Below are 16185 nucleotides of genomic sequence, written 5' to 3' on the forward strand. Positions count from 1 at the left end.
CACGCATGTTGCTCTACGGATCAGTGACACAGAAGAATGCATGACTCAAGAATACAGCTATGCTTTCATTTTGGTTTTAAAAGCTGATTTTGTGGAAATTCCATGGCAAGCTAGGTTGGCTGTTGCAGTCTTCTCTGAAAAGAAGTTCTCTGAAAACAAGCAGATCGAGTATTCAGCAGGATATCAGGCTAAGTGACCTCAAGGTGCACTATTAACTGGACTATGAAGTACAGAAAAAGTTCCATTCTCTTTGAATATAGGAGATACTTTTGTAAAATGATGACCATAATTGTGTAAAATTAAGTGTATCACTGTCTTTTATTGAAAAGTAAAATTGATTAAAAAATAGAGTAACACATAAGATAAAATAAACTTCCAGCAAGAACAAGTTAAATCATTTAAAATTTGTTTCTAAGACAAATATCATATGTACTCACTCATAAATGGCTTTTAAAAATAAAGTAAAGGAAAACCAGCCTACAATTCACAATCCCAGAGAACCTAGACAACAATGAGGACCCTAAGAGAAACATATATTTATTTAATCTACATAGGAAATAGAAAAAGACATAATCTCCTGAGAAAATTGGGAGCATGAAGACTCTGAGGGAGGGTAGAAGGGGTGGGGAGAGGAAGGGAAAGGAGCAGAGAAAAATATAGCTCAATAAAGACAATTTTAAAAAACAAGCAAAAATTGTTTCCATAAAGTTATTAGAGTACTTTCTAGACTCCATATTTTAAAAGAAATACAATACAAAAATATGTACTTTATAATTCAAGGTCAAATTGTATAGGATCATGAGGAGATTTATTTGTGTGTGTATGTGCGCGCATGTACACGCATGTGAGAGAGGAGGTGTATGTCTGTGTGTGCATGCATGTGTACACACTTATGTGTACGCACATTTTAGTTAGGAGGAAAACACCTGTATACACATGCATACAGAGGCTAGAGTTGATGTTTGGTGTCTTCCTCAGCTGCTCTCCATCTGATTTTTTAAAACAGAATCTCTCACTGAATCTGGTGATCATCAAGTCAGCAAGTCTAGCCAGCCAATGAGCTCTGGAGACAGCTTTGTCTCTGACTCTCTACCCTAGAAGTCATAGTGTGTGCCACTGTGCAAGTGAAGAGACCCTAGGGTCTCCAACCGTGGTTTCTGATGTGTGCACAGCATGCATTTTCGTTGTGCACAGCGTGCATTTTACCTGCTGTGCTGTCTTAGGGCCCACAATGAGGTTTTATACATAATTACAAGTTGAAGACAGTGCAATAGAAATAGTCGGGGGTGGCCTTTAGATCAGATGACCCTGGGCTCTGGTTCTGCTATTCGTAAGCAGAGACTCTGGCCAGTATATTTAACCTTTTGCGACCTGCATTTCCTGTGAGTTGTGCCCATTTTTATAAGATTGTACTAAATAAAATGTAAATGCCTTAAGCCTAAGAATTTGACATCTACTCCAGAAACATTAATAAATGGAAAAATGTCAAAATACACCTTTTAAATGCAAATTGCTTTTAAAGATCTCACTAATATAAACAAACTATTTTTTAAATTAATTTACCTAAAAGATTGTTTTTACAATAGTGATGGTCAGAAAATAATTTTCGATCAATGCTATAGTTCTCCACAATGATACACATGCAACATGGAATATTTTGAGCAAAATATTTGGACAGAACAAAACATAGGAAAATTAGAAAATTCACCATGCCATGCAGAATTCTGACCCAACATTCTATTAAAACAGGCTATCAACAGGAACCAGGAGTCTGTTTTTATCTTAACACAATTAAGGAAGCTAAAGACTTGTAAGTGTAAACGGGAGTGTTATTTTTTTTTATAGCTTTATTTCTTTTTTTTTTAAAGATTTATTTATTTATTATGTATACAACATTCTGCCCGCACGCCAGAGGAGGGTGCCAGATCTCAGTACAGATGGTTGTGAGCCACCATGTGGTTGCTGGGAATTGAACTCAGGACCTCTGGAAGAGCAGCCAGTGCTCTTATCCTCTGAGCCATCTCTCCAGCCCCCGGGAGTGTTATTTTTTAATAACCAAACAAGAATCTTTAAATATTAATGAGATGCCTATCGTGTGAAGGAGAATGTCTGGAAATCGACGTAACTGTAAACAATGCTGAGTAAAAGGTTGACTAAGCCTTTCCAGATCTCCCCATAGGGTCTCCACCTTAAGTAGTAAAATGATATCTTTTAACTGAAAAAGGTAAACAGGACTCGGCCCCACTGGGGCCCACAGTGATTCAGAGCATGCACGGGCATAATACATTCTTTAAAGACCTGAGTGTGTAGCTAAATCGTCTGTCAATGCAGGAATTCTGAAATGTAAGGAGGGTCTAAGCTTACATGACAATTAACACAGACTGGAATAATCTTGAAGAGAGACAGCTATCTTCTTATTACCTCCAGCACCATTATTACCTTCAGCCCTAAAGGCGCAGGAGCTCCCAAACCGAACTCCTACTGACCTGTACAGTTTTACATTCTCCCTTCATGTCACACTAAGTCAGGACAGTGTCACTGCCAGGCCAGAGCGTCTTCATGAATCTTCCCATACCACGACAGATTAGGACCATCTCTGATAGAAATCAGCACCTTAGAGGGTGGTTCACACACGAAAAGACAACTTTCCTGCACTGCATGTTCTTGACAGTTGGTGCGAGATGAGCCTGCGGATTGCATGCGCTGAGAATTACAGCTTGTTCAGATGCATTTTCAATCTCACTGAATAAACAGCATGGGATGTTTGATGAGTGTTAATATGCAAGATGCTACAATTAGGTATGATTGTTCTTTTAAATTACTATGCTCATTTTTTTGTATTCTTCCTTTGATCTCTCACAGAACAGTGAGAACAAAATTTGTAATTTAAAACATATTGACTTTGACTCAGAAATTCATTTGCACATTGCAAACCTATTGTGAACTGAAACATATAGTTAGATGGGAAAATATCTTTAGTCTCTCGTGCATGTGCTTGCCACCCTCAGTTCTTTACCTTAGGTTTAAAGTAAGTTTCTCTAAGTTATATGTCCTGTACCATTGAGATGTTCCAGGGAACCAGGACTCATGAGGGAGTAGGTTAAAATACATTTGTTTTGTGTTCACTATAAATATGGCTTTGGGTAGTTCCTTTTACTTAGTTTTTAATATGTACAATCATCCCTAGAAGTTGATCTTCCATTACACACTAACTCTTTGGGGGAAAGGGTTTCTCTTCATGGGATTCTAATTGTAGGTTTGTCGATGAGTTCTCTACTTAGTTGAAATTATTAAAATATTCATGAAGAGGAAATTTTTACTTATAACCTGCAGTGCTGATCAAAAAAAAAAATACTTTGCACTGTACAATGCTCCGAAAGTGTGTGTTTGACAAAGCCTGTTTCTAAGTTAGCACATGCAGAGTCGGCAGGCAAGTTGCTCAATGATCTAATAATCAATCACTTCACCTTCAGTCTGAGATCAAGTCATTGTCTTCTCTTCGTGGTGTTCAACTTACCCAACTCTAGCCACTCTGAAAGTATTTCTACACCCTGTAAAAGATCTAGGTATCACTGTGTCTGTTAACTTGTCTTACTAATGATTTATTTTCATTTTTTTTCCTCTAGAATATAGACCCACAGTTAACTGGATTTGATTGCCAAGAGGGAAATCTACAGTCAATGGCCACTCACACCACACTGCTGCTATGGAAAGCAGACCGGTCAATAGGAGATGGTCTGATGAGTAGTGAGGATTGAAGATGCTGCTTCAACCTGTGGGAAATCAATGGGAGATCCTTGCTGAGTGAAGGGTACCTCGAGCATTCCTTCCCAGGCTAACATTTGAGAAGCTGGAGGTGCATTCTACCATCGTTTCAAGGTTCCCAAGTGGATACAGATATATTTGCCTCACTGCACCAGAGAGCTAGACAACTAATGTGGGACCATGGCACGTCCCAGAAGCATGTGGCCAAATTATGTTTGGAGAGCCATGATGGCTTGTGTGGTACACAGGGGGTTGGGTGCCCCGTTGACTCTCTGCTTGTTGGGATGTTTGCTGCAGACTGTCCATGTGCTCTCTCAAAAATTGGATGAAGTAGACCCATTGGTTACCACTAACTTTGGCAAGATAAGAGGAATTAAGAAAGAACTCAATAATGAAATTTTGGGGCCTGTCATTCAGTTTCTTGGGGTTCCATATGCTGCTCCACCAACAGGTGAACATCGTTTTCAGCCTCCAGAACCACCATCTCCCTGGTCTGATATCCGGAATGCTACTCAATTTGCTCCTGTATGTCCCCAGAATATCATTGATGGCAGATTGCCTGAAGTTATGCTTCCTGTTTGGTTCACTAATAACTTGGATGTGGTATCATCATATGTACAAGACCAGAGTGAAGACTGCCTATACTTAAACATCTATGTCCCAACTGAAGATGGTGAGTTAACTGCAGGACACAGGGAGATACGTTTATTTTCTATCCTAAGTTTGAATAATGTTAATTCATGTGTACCGGTAGTATGCATGGCTTTTCCTGTTGGCATGTAGACATATTTTACATGCTTGCATGCCGCTCTTTTTTGTTTCTGTGTGTCTGTGTATCTGTTCTTATTTTTTCACTGTGCCTACTCATTTTCTTTCCTCCACAGCACGTATACTTAGGTAGAAATGGGCCCCAAATTTCCATTTCCTACCAAATGACGTCTGAGAAGATGCATCAGCGTTTCCTCATTGCATGTGCAGGCTCAGCGAATTGGGGCTCTTTGGCACTCAGTAAAAGCAGGAGCGTACTAAGTTAGATAGTGGTGTTGCATGTTCCGGCGGTCTGTGATGGGGCGCCATGTTATTTTCTAGTCTTCTATTCATTTTTCAGTAAAAAGAATATCCAAGGAATGTGCCAGAAAACCCGGCAAGAAAATATGTAGAAAAGGAGGTATGTATAAAAGTGAAAATGAAAACGATGTAAACATTTATAGAGGGAGAATCAGATCTTCTCCCAGAAGATGATTAGCTGATACTGGGGAGTGAGTCAGGAGAGCTTAGGCTGAGCAAACTGTACTGGGAAAACTCATTGCTGGTGGCTGTGTTCTCCTATAGGTAGTGCTCTTATGGATGCAATTTCTGCCTTCTCTTTTCTTATATATATATAAAAAAAGGTTACCTCACTCTTACACTACCTAAGAAACCCAAAAAGCACTGCCTTAACAGCCAGTCTCTTACTGAACATGTACAGATGTGTGTCCCTATTCACAATGATTAGTTAAGCCAAAAGCTTTGTTTTATGTTGGTATAGTCTTAGATCCTTCTGCACACTGGCCACAGCTATGGGGCAGTTTCCATTATGTCGTAATAGTGATATTTTCCCCAAGAGTTGCTTTTATTTTCAGTTACTCTCCTAGAAGAAAATGAGATATTTTATTCTTTATGCGAAATATTTACAGTCTCAAAGTGCCTTAAGCATTTATATATTTATGTTAAACAATTTAAAACATGGGGAGAACATGATTCAGAAGCTACAATTAAATCAACCTTCAAATCATCCTCTAGCCAGATTGAGCAAATCTAGACACTGACAGCTGCAAACTCGCATCTGAATGCGGCATGACCACGCTCCATTTTTATATAACATTCAGGAAATCTCTCATAGGAGTCTATGATTTTCTATAGCAGTAAATATTCTAAGTGTTATTTTGACCTTGCTCATAGCTTGGTAGACTTTTCAGTCTTCCTACAGAAGTTGTATTAATATTCCAGTGTTGTACGTTCCATCGCTCTTTGCACTTCCAATCTGGCTGGAACAGGTCAGATTTCATCATGGCATCTTTGTGTGGAAGGAGTGTCCAAACACTCTGTTTTATGAGATTGGATTATATGGAAGACAGTTAGAATAACAAAATCATCAACTCTCCATCATAAGTATTTGCATTAAGTCGACTATTATTGTTTCTCTTATTTGTTGGGTACAGTTATAAAATTTAAAATATAAACTTATAAAATTTAAGGTCATAGTCTGGGTCAGATTCGTAATATGCTTAAGAAGATGTGTGGCAGAAGCAGGGAGTGCTCAGAAACAACTAAAAAAAATCATTCTTTTATTTTCAAAGGAGAAAAGCAGCGGTGACTTACAGGCTGTCAGCTATTGGAGAATGCTGCAGAGGGTGTTATTATGCTGCTTATCAAGAATGTGTAATTAGCTAAGTGACTTTAGCCTCCTATCACAAAGTTGTTGATTTACAAAGTCATAAATAAAGATGCTGTTCAAGAATGCATAAATAAAGCATAATGCAGGAGAAAGGTGTGATTAAGAAAAAGGATAAGGGCACCAAAAGATAAGATAGTAAGCAAGAAAAATGACCTTTCTTCTCATAGAACTCCATCAAGAGGAAAAGACACAGCAGAACTTCTTTTTCTTCTTCTTCTTTTTATTCTGTGGCTTGTTGGTTCTACATGCTTCATACGAGAGTTGGTGAAGAGCTGTGTAGGCTGGACTGTTTACTTTGACAAGCTTTAAGCTAATTTATAATTAGATTGGGACAATGCCTACAGATGCCCACTGACTGTGTATAGTCAACTATTTTGCTTTTATGCAGCGCTAATTAAGCACTATTTAAAAATCCTCTTGTTTGAGAACTTAACATATCTTACTATAAATAGAGAAGGCCTGCTCCCTCTAGTTGATTGTCTATTACCCTAAGACTGAATAACTAATAATTTAAGTGTAATATTCTAAACTACTATTTCATGAAACTAAAAACTAATAACCAACATTTACATTTGACTATTGAATGATGGAGGAGAAAAGTCCCTAACCTTTAAATTTATATTTATTCTCTACAATGAAAGGTTTATTTTCATCAATTCAAGGAAATATGAATGTATACATAGTGGCAAGCACATTCCATTCAAATCTATAGCAAAGGCAGGTGGCTATAGATTTCAAAGCCAGCTACGGCTACACAGTGAGGTGGAAGCTAATATGCTTTATATGTTTACTGTTCCATGATCAAAAAAGAAAGAAAAGAAGAAACAATGCAGGAGAGAGAAAAAGAGAAAGCATTATCCTGTTCCCAAAAGTTATTATCAATTTCATAACCATTTATGTATACATTTAAGTATATACTACACATGGACTATGAGTGGTTAAACAGCTTTGTTCTAGAGGCTCTTAAAAACCAAGGGAACAGCAGTGCTGTACTTGGTCCAGATGCTGATTTTTGGCTTGTCATTATTTACCTCTTTTCTTTTTAATGTATACAGTCACTTGCAGAGGCAGATGGGCCCTGTTTCTGTGCCAGGACCCTAAAGTCTGGGCCTACTATATTCACCCAGAATTCTTTCTTAATTGCCAATTATAAACATGTAGTAATCAAGTGAGTTGGTAATAAATGAGGCAGACGAGGAACTCTCTTCTCAGAGAGCTTACATTCAAATGACTTTGTGAAGAACAACACATTTTCTGTTCTTTGATCTGTAGAAATGGAAGAAAAATTTCTCCCTCCAGGAGATGCCAGATTATATTTTTAAAAATACCCTTTGCAATACTTTCCTCTGTATTTGAAGTCAGAAAACACATTTTAAAAAATAACATCAAAGGACGAACTTTTATTTTAAGACAGGTCCCAGTTGCACATTTGAATCTGTCTTTTCGTAGTTCCCATGATAGTTTTAGCCATATACCAGTTGCCTTCTAGATAGTCTTCAGGCTTCTGTCCATTGAAAAATTGAAGAAAGTAATGAATGCTTAAAATGAGGTACTGCTGTTGAACACTCGGATAGGTAAGTAACATAGAAGGTGGAGTTTTACATGTGCAGAGTAGCAGGGGTTCTTCCTTATTTATCTGTTTCATAATTGCAGCAATCTTATGAGAAAAATTAAACTACAAAAATCTTGACAAGTTTTAAAATACTTGTTTTTTTTTTTCATCCAATTTCCATTGCTAGTAAAGGCAGAAGCAGATATGGCCAAAGTTCTAGCCCACAGAGACTATTAGATAGAGCTCTATTAGGTTAAATTACTCCATGCAGGGAAGTTGGCTCATTCAGTAAAGCAATACCAGCACAAGGACCTGGATCAAGCATGTCTATAACCCATAATACATGTCTATAACTCATTACCAAAAAGGCAGCCAAAGGAAAATCTGCTGAACTCATTGGCTAATGAGTCCAGCCTGTGGGAAATCCTGCCTCAAAACGAAACGACACAACAGCAACAAAATCATAATGTAAGATGGCTGAGGAAGATACTTGCTGTTGACCTCTGGCCACTATAAACATGCACACACACATAACAGACACATTCAAGCACACGCATGCACACAGAAATGCACAGGCCCATGTGCATATACAAAATGCAAGCACAGACATCACACTTGCACACATGCACACATACATGGGCACATGCACATAAGCACACACACATACAATATATAAGCGGCCTCTTCCAGATGATTCTTAGCAGTCACTGAGCCAGCGATCTAGTTTGGCTTCCTTCCTTCCCTGTTCCCTTTCTTTTTCATGCTTTTCTTTTTTTGCATATTCAAACATAGTCTCAAAGTTTTAAATTCTATGCATTGACAATATTTTTGATAAATTCAGATCTTAACTCAATTTGATCAAGCCAGTATAAACAACTTTTTTTAAAAACATGTGCACAGCCCACTTTACCAGCTTCTGTTGTTGCTGTTATTGTCCAGAGATCTTTTAATTATTAAATTTTCTTCTTTCACACTTTTGTACATGTACCACTGCACATTTTGCTCTCTCCCATTTCCCCTTCCCAGCTACCCCCCACTCTTACTCTCATCAATATCCCATTTATCCTACTCTGTCATCTGCTTACTAATTTGAGTTTGGTTGGCTGCCTCACAGAGTTTAATAGGTGTTAACAGTATTTACTGCCCAGACTAAGACCTCAGTATATACCCCTAGGAAGCTATCAAGGAGTAGAATTTTTTTAAAATTCTTCTTCCATACATTATATCCCAACACAGCTTCTCCTCCCTCCACTCTTCTCAGTGCCTCCTAATCCCCCCTCCTTCCCCTCTTCCCCTCATACATTCCTCCATCCCCCTCACCAACAAAAAGGCAGCCCACCCAGGATATCCACCGAACTAGGCAGAACAAGTTACAATAAGATAGTGTATCATTGCTGGATAAGGCAAGGAGTAGTTTGATTCACTTCTGCGTTCCTGTGTTTCTCTAGGTTTCTGCCTTATGTGACTTGTGAATAGACAGGAAGGTGGTCATAGATTAGAAGTAATCACAAGTAGGAGGAGCAAGGGGGCAGAGGGACCCACAAGCAAGTCCGTTAGTTCCGAGTCCGTGGTTAGTTCTGCCGTCTTGCATTCCTCCAGGAGGCTGACTGCTATTTGCATAGCTCTTTGGAAATGAATACAGAGTTTTCATTTTTCTAGTTGTGAGATTGTGTGAACCCATTTCTTCATATTCCCTCATTTTTATTACATAGACACCTTTGTAGAGGACTCTGTTGTAAAACATTACTACTTAAGTACGTTTCTGATTTTCAAAAGTATTTGACTTACTGTACGTAATAGTGTTCAGTAGAGGTCATCTAGCATTCCTTCAAAAATATTTCTAACAGCTTTAGAGTTTATTTGGTTTGTTGTTTAGTGTGGGGAATAAATTGAGCTTTTAATTTATTTAATTTATTTATTACCATTGATGTCTTCAGGATCTTAATAAGGGATCATATTCCTTCTGGCTCCACATTTCTCAGTCCTTCATTCATTTAACAGATATGTATTTATTGCTGGCTGTGTATGAATTATTATCCCAAGTTCCATGAAATCATTAGTAGACAGAAAAATATTTTCTGCTTCTGAGACTAAACGAAAGCAGCAAATGAAAATTCCTAGTTTAAGTTAAAAGGGGTTAAGGGGAAAATGAATGAACGGAGTAATGGGGGAAAGGTCTGTGGATGTGTAGGATGAAGGGGATTTTGCAGAGATGCTCCATTGCCTTTATTTGACCTAAAGCTAGGGATCTATTTGTATATTTCCCAAACAGCTAAGAGAGCACATAGGAGAGAAATGGTAATAGAGAAAACATTGAGATTCAGAAAGTTTTGAATTAAGTTTTAAAAGACAGATTGTTGACATGGGGGTAGTGAGAGAGCATAGAAACATAGAGAGAGCAAACTTCTATAGTCCACCGAGACCTGAGTGTTATTTAGACTCAGACCAGGGGAATAACATGGAAATTGTAGTTTCTTTGTGTTTTGATGATCATATTTATCAATCAATTTCTTATAGGTTGTGCTCAAATCCTGATCTGAAATTATAGAATAATGTATTTTCATCAATTAAGATGGAAAGGGAAGAATATAGAATGGTTTGGGGCATAGCATAGTAGAAAGATGCTATTTAGTTTTGGCCATGATAAATTAGAGGCATGCACTATTCATCTGAGAGCAGACATCAAGAAACTACTGTTCTGAGCCGACAGCATGGGTCACGTTCAGAAATGAGCTCTGCGGAGTTAGTTTAGCATTACTGTACTAGAGATGGTAAAGGAACCTGATGAAAATAGAGAAACGAAGGTTCTGAGTTCTAATCTACAGGAAAGCCCCAACATTAAGGAGACTGAAACAAGAATACATGTTGCGCGGGAGATGTGTTAGTCAACTTTCTATTACTATAACAAATAATCACATATTCACCTTATTTTGGCTCATGGTTTTAGAGGTTTTGGTCCATGGTTGTTTGGTTCCACTGTTTTTGGCTGTGGTGAGGTGAACATTATAGATGTGTGTGAAAGAGGAAACCTGCACACCTCAAGGCCAGGGCTGCGGGGAAACAATGCCAGTCTTTCCTTCATGAGTATGCTCCCCTTTACCAAGCTCCAGCCCCTAAAACCTTTATTACCCAATGACAGTACTTCAGGTTTATGGACACGCCTTTAACAGATGGTTTTGGGAAGCCTTTAAGACACGGACCATAAGAAGTGGATCAAGATTGTGTTGTTGTTGCTGGCCTCAAGCTAAGATGTATGAACATGGACACAGCCATCAGCCCCACAAAGGAGTGTCATGGGGTGATGCTATCTTACACTGAGCACCCGACTAGGAGAGTGGGAGGAAGATACAAGTGCTTGAGCCAAAGTGATTGTCCTAAGGAGCTTTGAAACAGAATTAGTTTTGTAACTCTAGATTAAAATGGAGGAATAAAGGAATATTTGGACGTGTGTCAGTAACTGTGGACAGATGCAGATACATTCTCTGAAAGCTGAACGGCTCAGCTGGAACTCTGACGTGAGGTCTCCGGAGAACAGTATCACTTGTCCCAGGGTGTACTGCCGGGCGTGCCAGGCTTTCTGAAGCAGGTGATTAAAAGCCCTTCATTGGTATCTACAACCTTTCTTTTGGAGAAGAAATGCCTTTTAATTTTATAGAATCTGGGCTTGAAATTTAAAACATTTGAGACATATATCACCAAAAATAAAGAGTATGCTCCAAAATAAATCCTTTGGAGATACTGCCTACACCCTCTCTCTGCTTTCCCAGTTGGCTCTGAGCCTCACTGTTATGAACATGCTTGCTACAGTTTACATCTGCGACCACCTCTGTACATTTGGTTGGCGCTTTAGCTTTTAGGGTTTCTCTTGTGTCTATTGTTCCCCTTTTTCCTCCCTGAAGTGGAAAACAAGGACAAGACTAACTTCAAAAGCACTGATGCTCTACACCATAAACCCCCATTCCAGGCTCCATAAACTTAAACTCTAATCTAAAAGAGAAGCAAAGTTCTTTCAGTTTTCATTTTTAATTTAATTCTTTTATATAATCTATTTTGATCATAGTTCCCTTCCCTCCCCAGGGTGTCCCAGATCTTCCTCCCTTCCCTACCCATGAAACTTCATATTCTTTATCTCTCAAAGCAAAAACAAAAGTGAAACAAAAAATGAAAATAAAAAAGGCCAATATGATAAATAACTGGAAACAAAACAAATATGTATTGTTTATTTGCAAACATACTTTTAATAAAAATTAAAATCTTATAAATTTAGAAGTGTAGTGATATTAATTTTGAATTCTGCTTCATTCATCAAGATTGGACAAATGGAAAAATTTCTTTGAAAGTAATTTTTAATTTAGGAACTATTTCTTTACTATCTTACTCACATAGCTTATGAGTGATGATAGTGTTGGAGAAATCTAATTATGGGCAATAATTTTCATTAAAGCATGTAGATTGTTATAGAAATCATATTGAAGCCATAATAATAAGAAATAGCAACAGAAAGGTCTGGAGCTACTGCAACAGTCATTGCAGTTTTCAGAGCAGAATTCTGACAAATCAACAGAGACCGTAATTGACTGCACCTCAGACAGAGCTCTTCAAACAGAAAGGCTGAAAAGGAATCGTAAGGTCTCCTATGCTCAGGAAAATGATGAAGACAGGTTCCCCTCTGGTCTCTTACAGAAAGCCCTGATCCGACTTTCTCAAGTCTTCAGGGGCCTCTTTTTCAAGGCATTCCCAAAGCATGCCCCTGCGGGTGTGTGTGCAAAGAAGAGCAGGAATAGCAAGCACAGTCTCTCCCTCACAGCTAAGCTCTCCTCAGCACCTCCCTGACTCAGCATCTTTCCTGGCAAGGTGAAGGTAAAGTCTGCGGACCTCAGGCGCAGATCTAAGCCTTGAGAAGAACTCATGCACTGGGTGACACCCTAATTTACAAGCTGTGCAGAGCCCAAGGCTTCTGAACTGTTCCGCCTGGGGCAGCCATGTGTTTTTTTCTTGATCTACCCTTTAGTTCCTGCCATCAAAGGCATTCACATTCAGCCACACTTTGAAAATATCAGGACATCAGCAAGCATCCCTTCATGTGAACAGACATTTTTCTCCAATGATAAGCTATCTTTTCTTTCTTCTGTTTCCATAGAACACTAAAGTAGATTATGTGTCTTAAAAAATTTGCAAGTCATTTATTTCGGAAATTGACTTCACTTAATGAAAACTAGAATATCTATAAATTTCGATTCTGATCTTTTTAAAAAATGTAATATTGTTTGTTAATTGGATTGGGAAATATCGAGATGAGATTCTTACCTTGCTTTATTTTGTGGAGATTTCTGGCCTTTCTACAGTTTAGCAAAGAACCTTCTAAAAAGGAAGATAGAAACATGAGAACTTGTAGGATATTTACTGGGATCTCAGGTTGTCATTCATTGGAGAGCTTTTAAATTTGTTTTTTATTACATTTTTTATAGAATATATTTGATCATAGTCTTTCCCCTTCCCCAGCTCTGCCTATCCTCTCTCCGTTGGAAAAAACTGATTGTTGTAGCATTTTCCGGCCGTCCAGACTCCTGAAATAACCACACAGAAACTTTATTAATTAAATCAGCACTTAGCCAATCACTATAGCATATTCCTAACAAGCTCTTACATATTAAATTTACCCATTTCTATATCTTATATTTTACCACAAGGTTCGTGGCCTACTGGCAAGGTTCCAGCTGGCAGTTCGCATCTGTCCCCTCTGCTGGCTACAGACATCTCCTGATTCCGCCTTCTTCCTCCAGCATTCAGTTTAGTTTTCCCCACCTAGCTCTGCTCTGCTAAGCCCCTGGCTAAAACAGCTTCTTTATTCATTAACCAATAAAAACAACACATATACAGACGGACTTCCTACACCAACTGATTTTCCTTTCCTAGCAAGTATACTGTAAAGAGCCCCTTATCAAGGAAAGAGAATTTGTGTCCCTCTCTCCTTGTCAGTGTAAGCACATTGTCTGGTTGGAACCTGTGCAGGGCCTGTGCATGCTCTTGCTGTCCGTGTAAGCTGTTGTGACCGAATGCTGTGGTCCCCCTGGAATCAGCTATCATTCTGGCTCTTACATTCTTTTACCTGCCTCTTCTGCATAGATCCCTCATACTTGAGTGGAGGGATTTGATAAAGACTTCTCATTTTCTGAGGGGTCCAAAGTTTCTCACACTATGCAGTTTGCTCATTTGTGAGTCCCTGTGTTAATTATCGCCTGTTGCAGGAAGAAGCTTTTCTGATGAAGGTCCAACAGTGTTCTGATTCAGGGGTATATTGATATGTCATTGGGAGTCATTTCATTGATATGTTTCTTTAGCAGAATAATAGTAGTAGATTTTCTGCTAGGCCTATGATTTATCTATTCCCAGGTTCTTTTCCACTTCAGCAGTGCCAGCTATGAGTTCGATCTCACAGAATGGAACTACAGTATAACCTGAGATTGGTCATTACTTCTGTAATATTTGTGCCAGTGATGTACCAATATATCTTGTGGCAGGTCGCTGTAAGTCACAGGGTTTGCGCCTGAATCATATTGATGATTACTTTTCTACTTCTTGCAGTAGAGTACAAAGCACATGCCAGAATCAGGAGGCTGAGGCAGCAGGGGTGAAGCTACTGGTAGGGCATCAACTCGATTTCTCCATCTTCAATGGCTCACACAATTGACTCTTCAGCAATAGAGCCTTATGTCAGGTTGTGGAGGGTAACCGATAATCTTGGGTATAGCCTACATTGATTGGTAGTGGTAGTTGTGGGGCTTCTATAGGACCCACTTGACCAGTGACATAACAATATATAACTCATTTCTGGCAAAGAAGGTTTTACTTGGTGCCCCAAGATTTCTAGTTAGGGCATTTCCACCCCAACCATATGGCAATCCCATTTAGATACCCTTTATATGTGTGTATATTTTAAGAAGCGTCTACAGTATGATCTGTCCATACAGCTTTTCAGAAGGCCATTAGTGTTAGCTGTCCCTCCCCATATTCTGTCCTTTACCCTTCTCTCTCATCCCTTCCCTAATTAATCCTCTGAGTCTGGTTTCCTCTTTAGTTCTCTATTACACTGTATTTTCTTTCATCTAAGATTGCCCTCCTCCACTCTGGTTCCTTACTAACTACCTGACGTCTGTAGTTATTTGGATTGAGATACACATACCTAAAGCTTAAATTTAGCACCCATGCATTGAAAAGAAAGCAGGTACTATTTTTCTTTTGGGGTCTGAGTTACCTCACTGAGGATGATTGTTTCTTGCTCCCCCCATTTACCAGAAAATTTCATATTTTATTTTACTTAACTGCCGAATAGTATTCCACTGCATTAACATATCATATTTCATTAACCATTCATCATTTGGTGGACATCTGGACAGTTTTCAGTTCCAGCTCTAGGAATAAAGCAACGATGACTATGGGTGCACAGTTGTCTTTGGAACTGGATGTACTGGAAGGTTTGACAGTCACCAGAGAGCTTCTATTTGTCACCTTCTGCTTTGGAGCAGGGCCTTGGATTCCTTACCTCCATTCTCCCATGTTTCTCTCTTAGCGGGATCCTCTTATGTCCAAGGTCATGGGTTACCATTGTTGGAAATTCTGAAAGTCCTCAGAAAATAATTAATTGATAGACAGAAAGTAATATTGTCCCCTTGCATCATACATTGCGACGACCTTAGCACACGTGTTGATGTCCATATCAGTATTTCCAAGGAAAGTCATCTTGTTATGCATTAAAATATCAAAATCAGATGAGGGTAGAACAGCACTTCTGAAGAAGGGAAAAATAAAAAGTAATGATGCTGATATTTGGCCCCGTGTTCCCTATAATAAAACATTAATTTTAAATCTTTAATTGTGTATGGAGCACAAAATACGTACAGAAGAATAAAACACATCAGGCAGAAATGAAACTGCAATTGTGCCGACCCTGCTGCCTGAGCCCACCTTAGCTGCTGTGCCCAGGGGTTCACAGCTTTCCATCTGATTGGGAGACCCTCTCCATGCCTGAGCCCGTCTTAACTGCTGTGCACAGGAGTCCACAGTTTTCCATCTGATTGGGAGACCCTCTCCATGCCTGAGCCCACCTTAGCTGCTGTGCCCAGGGGTCCACAGCTTTCCATCTGATTGGGAGACCCTCTCCATGCCTGAGCCCATCTTAACTGCTATGCACAGGAGTCCACGGCCTTCCATCTGATTGGGAGACCCTCTTCATGCCTATGGCTGCCCTTGCAAAGCCCAGGGATACCTCGGCTGCTGAAGGCATAGCTGCCACTGTATCGTAAGCTGTGACATCCAGAGGCGAATTTCCAGCTGTTGCTCTCCAGTTCCCGTTTTACCTGTACAGATGCCTGGGGTAGACCAGCAAAAACACTGAGATAAAAAAGCCTCCACCAGCTCCCCGGGACATGAG

The 16185-nt window shown here is 39.2% G+C and overlaps 1 protein-coding gene across 5 annotated transcripts in view; it reads left to right on the top strand.

Annotated features, from left to right (window-relative positions):
* The window catches only part of Nlgn1 (neuroligin 1), an 883993-nt gene that overhangs the window by 192344 nt on the left and 675464 nt on the right, over positions 1-16185 (top strand). For all 5 annotated transcript variants that reach the window (XM_041658887.1, XM_041658885.1, XM_041658889.1 and 2 more), the window contains one exon: positions 3627-4438. In XM_041658887.1, coding sequence (XP_041514821.1) covers positions 3946-4438 — 493 coding nt within the window. In that variant the 5' untranslated portion in view covers positions 3627-3945. The remainder of the gene's footprint in view (positions 1-3626; positions 4439-16185) is intronic.

This window comes from Microtus oregoni, unplaced genomic scaffold, assembly GCF_018167655.1.
Source record: "Microtus oregoni isolate MIOR12 unplaced genomic scaffold, Mior012 000010F_ref0000083, whole genome shotgun sequence".
NCBI lineage: Eukaryota > Metazoa > Chordata > Mammalia > Rodentia > Cricetidae > Microtus > Microtus oregoni.